Genomic DNA, 8,707 nt, shown 5'->3' with positions numbered 1-8,707 from the left:
TTCTGCGCCTCCCCCCTCGTCCCCTTTACAAGCAGACAAAGGGACAGAGGGGTGCAGCCCATGTACAAGAGAAGGAGGGGTGTACGCCTCTCCCTGTCATCCCCCCTTTAGTACTGCCCCCTATGTATAGAAGATCAGTGTTGTTGGAATGGATATGTGCAGGTAGAAATGATAGAAAATATCAAAATATTTAATCTAAGTTTAAATCAATCCGATGTCATTTTATTGTTAGTATCGTTTTCCCCTGGCATTTCTTTTTACACATAATGAAGAAAAAGAGTTGCACTTCTGAAAAAAAGGCCGCGTACAAGAGAGATGGCGCGAGGAAATGAGAGGCAGTAGAGGTGGTGGAGTACAACAGATTAATTTCTTAACAGAGCACTCCTGCCGAGAGAAGGATGGCGAACAGGAAGGATAGAGGGGATAAAGAAAAGAGAGAATGCAGAGAAGAGAAAGAGAGGAGGGGGATTAAACGTGCATTCAACTCCCCGAAAGCTGCGTGTGTGTGTGTGTGTGTGTGTGTGTGTGTGTGTGTGTGTGTGTGTGTGTGTGTGTGTGTGTGTGTGTGTGTGTGTGTGTGTGTGTGTGTGTGTGCACTCCAGAGGGTGCTTTTTGCGATGAAGTGACATTGCTTAGAGCAGACGTGTTCGCTGCCTGTGCCTCCAAACCTGATCGGTAAGCACTCTCATCCACCCCTCGCTCTGAAGGACAGCAGTGGAACCCCAAAGGTTAATAGGACCCCTTCATTACCATAAATCTTATCAGCTAAATGAAATGGAGAGAAGGACCTCTGATTTAGTCGTCCGCTCTGCTGGGCTAAGGGGAGACACCCAATCAAACCCCTGGATTTTATTGGTCTTTTTTATTATCTAAATGTACGGGCACATGAGCGGGGTGGCAGAGGTTACAGCCTGCGGCAATCAACCGCAAAAAGACTTCGGCTGGAGAACACAGATTGTTGGTGTGTTCACGAGAACACAGTCATCCCAGCAAATACACCGCTCGGACCCTACATGCAACAAAGAAAACACAAATGCATACAGCTTTTGCCCCTCCGACCAGAGGAATCTTTGGAGGGAGAAAACAAATCAGATAATCAGGAGTTCAATACGGTCAGCGGGAGTTCAAAAGCTTGTTTTGACTGCCTAGTCGGATGTGAGTGATTGGCAGCATGTTGCGAAACCCACTACAATCCTGATCACAACCAGGCCACTACTGACCGGGCGTCACACACACACTCACACACTCAAGGGTACAACTGGATGCCCCCTGTGTAGAGGTCAAGTATGCTTGAGTCCTCCCTATGTACGCCATCTGTATGTTATTGGAGGAGAGAGAGGGAAAGAGGCGCCGAGAAACACTGAAAGAGGTATAAATCAATTCCGTCACGTGGTTTGTATGTGTTTATTCCTGCTGATGTGTTGATTAACTGCCCACGAACACACACACCCTCTATCCCTCTGTGTGTGTGTTCTCCAGGTGATAGCTCTGATTAAGTGGCCTGCTCACCCGGCCCCTGATTAGGACTAATGCTGGGCTGTATTTCACTGGACACAGCTACCGAGTACACACAATTATTCACCGGAGTGCGGCATCGTGTACGTGTGTGTGTGTGTCAATCCAATGATATATAGTGCACAACAACTACCTTCACGAATAATGGACAGACTGTAAATGCTACTCATCGAGCTCTTCAGAAGAATATATTCTGAGTATGCATATTTAAAAAGCACATGAGTAAAGCTCATTGATTGGTGAGAGTGTGTATGTGTCTATATGTGTGTGTGGAGATGCTTATTAATACACTTATGGCTAACGAGGAAGCACTATATATATATATATATATATATATATGTGTGTGTGTGTGTGTCCGTACTGTTCCCTTGGAGAAACTGAACACCACTCAATGTTGCTAATGAGCTTTGGGACTTCATCAGCATTAATACTACATTAGTCTCAACAAACAAACACACACACACACACACACACACACACACACACACACACACACACACACACACACACACACACACACACACACACACACACACACACACACACACACACACACACACACACACACACACAATAGATAAACACAACCTACTGGTGTGAATGTACACCTGCACAAATCCATAAAGAAGCAAACGGTTAATAGGATTAAAATAAACTCAAATGTTATCACTGCACATTTGGATTTGTGTGGATTAATCCAAAACCATAACAGGTTTAATTCCCAAATGTATCAATTTAAACAGAGCATTTTAACCTTAAGTACAACAGCAGGTGACTGCATCCTCCATAGATGCTACGCTGTCATAAATAAGCCTTTTTCTGCTGCCAGATGATTTGAGTAATGCTCTATGATTACCTTTAATCATTTTTCTAAGAGCAGGAGTTCAGATGCTCTTAGTCTCATTGTATTACTGCAACCCCTAAACATAAGACGTCACTGAGGAGGCTGCTTTGGTCCCCGTCACGTTGTCAAACTGAGCCGGGGACATCTACGTGAGCTTAATATACGTAAATAGCCACACAGATAGCCCATTAGCTCCAGAAGCATTCTGCCATCAGCCTGCTGCATTCAGGACCCTGTGGCTAGCTCATATAGTGCAATCTAATTCTACTACCACAGGGAGAGAGAATTGTATTGTGACAGAGAGCAGGAGGGAGAGGGAGAAGAAGAGGAGAGAGAGGGCTACGGAGAAGGAGAGAGGTAGCTTAATGCAATAAAGCATGTAGTATTGACATCTTTCTCGTGTCTATTGATTCCCCATTATGTTGCTAACAAACCCAGGTTGACATTTTGTCATTTGCAATCATGTTAACACTGCGACTTGCACGCTCCCCTCCACAAACCGATCTATACCTACACACACTAGTTTGCACGTGTGCTCATGCATGTGCCCCCCCACACACACACACTCTCTTACGCACTCTCTCTTGCTCAGACATACACAGAGCAAATGGGTCGACACATGCACAGTCTAACATCAGCCATCGAAGACATGTGCCAGGGCCCCATAAATATGTAAACATTTCTCGAAAGTAACCAGAAAGCACAGACACAGAGCTGAAGACTTTGAGAATAATGGATTAAAAGTGAACGTTTTGTTGGATTGAAAACCTTAGATTGGACCTATGACCCTGAAAGGTTCTGAGAATTGTAAACAACAATAATTGTTATTCTGACTGAAATTCAGAGACAGAAATCAAGCGGGGCTAAAATGTGAGTGGTATGTGTGGGGGAGTTAGGCAGTATATGATAGGAGATGGTGGTTAATGGTGTGTGACATGAGGTGCATAGCTGAGATGAAGTGAATCTAGGTGTTTGTGTAAGTGTATGTGAGAGAAAGAGAGAAAAAAAGCAGTCTCCAGACCCCTTGATGTCCCATCATATCAAATCATATCATATCAAGCCCTGCACTGTGTGGGAAACCTGCGGTTTCTCCTCTATGTCCCATTAAACTTTCATACACCAGTTAATGCTGATGGCTTCACAAACCACTTTACTACACACACACACACACACACACACACACACACACACACACACACACACACACACACACACACACACACACACACACACACACACACACACACACACACACACAGGAGTGAACTGGGCCTTCACAGACACAATGCCATTAAAAATAGAACAAAACCTGGATGGGTTGCAGCGGCTCACTATCCAGGTGGAAAACGGTCTAACATGCTTGTTTTATGTGATATGATGCTTCGCCTGTTTCATGACGATGTCTGTGTGTGAGCCCCCACAGGGGTTGTGCATGAGTGCTCGAGGCCTGTTGTAACATGAAAGAAATGAAAACACAGGGGACAAAGAAGGGTCAGGTGGGGCTAAATCAAACCCTGCTGCTGCGACCTCTGACCCCGTACAAAGCTCCGACTCACAGGAAGTCAAGGAGCGACCACCAGTCAAAGACTCAAGTTAACTGCGAGTCAAAAGTCCTAAAATCCCTCTGAAAATGTGTGTGTGTGTGTGTGTGTGTGTGTGTGTGTGTGTGTGTGTGTGTATGTGTGTGTGTGTGTGTGTGTGTGTGTGTGTGTGTGTGTGTGTGTGTGTGTGTTAGACTGATTATAACTCAAGGGCACAATGCCTAAGCTGGACAAAAAGTGATGTCCTGATGACACGTCTGTGGTGTGTCAACTCTTTCTTCAGAGTAAAAGCATCCATTTGTTGTCGTCCCCTTGGTATTTGCCACGGCATAATTTCTAAAGAAACAACAGGACAGTCCTATTTCTGTCCTGAGATGCTGAACTGACCCTGGACCCGTTTAGCGACAAACTCCTTGAAAAGGACAGCACCTTGTACTGTGTTATCAGAGTGGAATAAAATCAGCATAGCATTGTGAATCTCTGTTATCCCAGCATCTCAGGGCTCCAGCAGCCTGTGTACACATCCTATCAGTTTGCCTGCTTATTCAGATGCTGGCCCTGGCCCGGGACGCTGCAACATAATGGCTCATCCGTGGTTTACTCTCACCTCTCCAGCTCAAACTGGGTTTTCCTCTCCCTCCTCGTTTTTCACTCTGTCATCTACTCTTACTTCCACCCACTTCTCCCTCTCTCCCGCTCTCTTTCCACATTTTTTTTTATCTCATTCCGACATTCGCCATTTTTCAACGTGCGGAGCACTAAAACTCCTCCTCCTCGGTCCCCTAGCCCTCCCCTCAACCCCTCTCCCCTCTTTTCTGTGTGTATATCTCTGGAGATATGGAAGGTAACAGGTCCCTCTCGTCCCTCTACCCTCTCTTCCTCTCCCCCTGTATCACCTATCACTTCATTGTCACATGCTGTGCACCTGTGACTGAGTATGTTGGGTAAAGGGTGAAGCTGGCATCTCTGAAATCAAATTGAACTGATCTGGAAATAGAGAGGGGGGGAGGTCACTAAAGGGGATGCCTGGCCCTTTAAGAGTCCATCGAATAAGGTGCACACATTTACGCACCATTACGCACTGCAAGTTACTGTATGTATATGCATTAGTGAATAATCCAATTGACCTCAGGGCATTTTCCCTCACTTTGCAGCCCTTTGCACAAACAGGACAGAAAACACATTAGAGGCATCCTTCCCTCTCCAAAGATGTAGGGGGGGGGGACAGGGCTGAGCAGCTGTTGCATGTCTGACAAACAGTCGAAGCTGGAGTGAGCTGGAGCTCTCTTGCAGCTACAGTCAGTGACACACTGAAGCCAGCCTGGCTGCTCCCACCATGCGTCTTTTATTCCGCTCCAGCGCAGATGAAACGCAGACGGCGCCCCAGAACGACTCCCTCCCCCTTCTTCCTTCCCTGACTCCCTCTGCTCCTCCGCTTTCAACCGTGCAGCAGCCGAGCTGCGATGGGACAGAGAGATGCAATCTCCAGAAGGGAAGTCTATTTCCAGTGGTGTTTACAAACCATGTCCCCTTTACCCAGCATGCAAGTCACTGCAAAGACATCCATCACAGAGAACCACAAAGCATAACACAAACATATTATGTCATTAAAACACATTGTCAAAACATTGTGAAATAAAAAGGGGGAAATAATGGTTTCTGTCTCTATACTCTCGTTTGTTCGTACTCCTTCGTGCACCATACGCTCTCCCCCTCTCCCTTCTTCCAGCGGCCCAGGAATCGATCTCCGCAGGATCGATAAGTTGGCATGAATATTCCCTGCCTGCCGAGAGTCTAGTTGGGGAGAGACGGAGGCTGAGGCTCAGGCGCAGGCAGTGGAGGAGAGGGGAAGGATGGGGGACGGAGACAGGAGAGAAATACACTCAGAGAAACGGGAAATAGTCGGCGTGGAAATTAAGCAACACACGGAAGGAACAGTGGCGCATCGCTACACAGAATGGACTGCAAAAACGGACATTTTACGCAATTAATTTTCAATGAGTCTGGACGCTCCGGTGCGCTCGGGAAAGCTTCTTTGATTCTGAAGTTTAAAGGACTGTGTTTAAGCCTTCAAAGGGAGCCGGAGGAGTGTGTGTGTGTGTGTGTGTGTGTGTGTGTGTGTGTGTGTGTGTGTGTGTGTGTGTGTGTGTGTGTGTGTGTGTGTGTGTGAGTGTGTGTGTGTGTGTGTGAGTGTGTGTGTGTGTGTGTGTTTGTGTATGTGTGTGTGAGTGTGTGTGTGTTTGTGTGTGTGTGTGAGTGTGTGTGTAAGTGGGTGTGTGCACCGACAGCTCTCCCCTCTGCTAGTGCATCGGCACCGAGCGAGGCGGGGCGGGTCTGCATGGCTGAGTCTGACCGATATGGAGGATGTGTAGCGGGGGAGAAGAAGAGAGAAAATGTCTTACCGGAGTTGGAGCGGAGAGCCTGAGGAGACTTGAGACGCCAGGCGGCGAGGTCAGCAGCACTTCTCTGAAACACGAACGGCACCGGCAAGGGGACAAACATGATCTTCCTTCTTGTTTTGATGCAAATAATCTGACAGAAGTACCAGCTCTGTCCTCTTCTGGAGCTCTGTTGTCTTCGTCCGTTTTTCTGTTGCACAGCTTTGGGGATATTTTTGGTATGGAGAGCTCACAACATTTGCCGTTAGGTGTGTACACATGTAGCCCAGCTGCGCCCTTTTATTTACATGTGTGGATGTCGACTGGTGGCCGGCATTAGTTTTGGTGTAAATGTGCATAGAACATATGTGTAGGATGGTCCCCTTGAGTGCAGCAGTTTAGCTTCACAGTCCAGACTGACACACAGACGGATCGAGCGGAGGTCGGTTGTACAGGAAAAGTTGTGTTACAATTACAGGCCTATTGTAGTGGTTTTAGAATAAAAGGCTGTGAGTCGTGGGTGCACCTGCGTCTCTGTTACCTTTAAAACCTTCTCCTTGAGTAAACATTGAGAGCTTATTTGATCCTCTCACTCCTCACTAATGTTTCTATAGGTGTGAAAAGGCATGGGAACAGTCGCTAGCCTCCTGTAGCTCACACCGGCCGGGCTTAGCTTTGGTATTTTGAAATTTAAAAACGGCACAATAAATAATGATACATAGGCTACAAACAAGACAGTGTAAAAGGCCAGCAGAGTTAGAAAGTCTTATTTGGATTTTTGTAGTATTTGGTTTGATCTATTGTATTTGGTCTCTAGCTCCTTTCTCTTTTTGCATGAAGGCTACATAGAAGACATTCAGCCGCTGCAAAAGCAAAGCAGCAGATCGCGTCGCGAGCACATTCAAAACAGCCTCATTAAAGGCTATCATCAACAAATAAATAAACAAGTGTGGCAAAAAATGGCTAAACACACACACACACTCAAACACAACGCGCGCTTGGCCCTGACGCTCCTCCTCCCTCGCTCGCTGTCACAAGGCAGTAATTAAAACGTAATCAATCGATAGATAAATAAATAAATACGAGCGGTTAAATAAATTACTAAAAATGTTAAAAATAACAACAGAAATAAGATACTAATACTCCGGTTACGGTGTCGCGTTTTATCGGAACACTTGCCTATCTCCGTCCATCCGTCTGTGTGTATGTTTGTCTGTCTGTCTGTCCCCGGTATTATTATGGGAACCCCAATATCTCATTCGACCCGGCTCCCTCCAGGATTGTAGCGATCTGGCCGCAACATTGAGGCGAGAGAGGACCCGCTACTACTCACACATCTCCACCCCACCCCCGCACCTCCCTCCCTCCATCCCCATCCCCATCTCCCTCCCTGCCTCCCTCCCACCTACCTCCTCCCACCCCCCATCTTCCTCGTTTTCACTACCGCTGCAAAAGGTATCCTGTATTGATTTCTGGATCCCCCCCCCCCTCTCTCTTAATAATACCGGCTATAATGATGCCAATGGTGATCAGTGCATTACTATGGCGGCCTGCCTCGGAGGGATAAGGACCAGATAAGAGAATCCATGGATACCTATAGGTGCTTAACGCTAATACCTAGTGGAGTACCCATGCACACAATTAAGTTATCTCATCACTGCTGCTTTTAATAAGACCTCCTGAGCACCATTATGTTATTCAGATGGAGGAAGACAAGAGCGACCACTGCTGTTCTGGGAAATATGAAGCTGTGTCTGTGTTTATTATCTTAAACATTTGTTTCGAAAAATTATGAATTAGATATTTTAGGGTTAGAGTAGTTGAGTTTTTAGGGTTTTTTGTTAGTGTGGGGTATGTTTTTGGGTTGTAATGTCTCTGAATATTACATGAACTCTCTGAATTCTATATGTATTCATGATATGTAATGTATGTTTATTGTATGGGCCCCTGTTCTCATAGCTTACCGAGGTGTCCTCTTTCACATGTCTCCATTATGACTTGTGATTGTACTTGTATCTTGTTTTAAAAACGTGTGAATAACTGATGATGATGATGATGATGATGATGATGATGATGATGATAAAGCTGTTTGCAGCCTGAAAGTACATGTTGGTGAAGTAAAACTGATTGAGGTTAATGACCAACGTGCATCAACTTGTTATGTTTGCATTTAAATAAAAACACAAATACACAAGCTGTCAGGGGATGAGCCCCTCCATGATTGAGGTGATCACGTCCTCCCTCCACCCTCCCCCCCCCCCCCCCGCCCGCGATCTTGTTTCCTCCGTCCCGGGCAGCATGCCGGCCTCTCCCAGCATGCCTCTCTTCTCCTCGCCTCCTGCCCTCTCCCTCCACATGTTACACGCTGTCAATTACAGACCAGCATCCGTCAACGCCTGCCGCTTACACGCCAGATTATTGTCGATATA

At 46.3% G+C, this 8,707-nt stretch overlaps 1 protein-coding gene across 6 annotated transcripts in view; it reads right to left on the bottom strand.

Annotated features, from left to right (window-relative positions):
- The window catches only part of pou2f2b (POU class 2 homeobox 2b), a 55,867-nt gene extending 47,496 nt beyond the window's left edge, over positions 1-8,371 (bottom strand). For all 6 annotated transcript variants that reach the window (XM_079692095.1, XM_079692096.1, XM_079692097.1 and 3 more), the window contains exon 1: positions 6,303-8,371. In XM_079692095.1, coding sequence (XP_079548221.1) covers positions 6,303-6,402 — 100 coding nt within the window. In that variant the 5' untranslated portion in view covers positions 6,403-8,371. The remainder of the gene's footprint in view (positions 1-6,302) is intronic.
- Positions 8,372-8,707: the final 336 nt, after the last annotated feature.

The sequence above is a fragment of the Notothenia rossii genome (assembly GCF_949606895.1).
Source record: "Notothenia rossii genome assembly, chromosome: 7".
Classification (NCBI taxonomy): domain Eukaryota; kingdom Metazoa; phylum Chordata; class Actinopteri; order Perciformes; family Nototheniidae; genus Notothenia; species Notothenia rossii.
The sequence above is the reverse complement of the archived record's forward strand: the minus strand, read 5'-3'. Positions and strand labels throughout refer to the sequence as shown.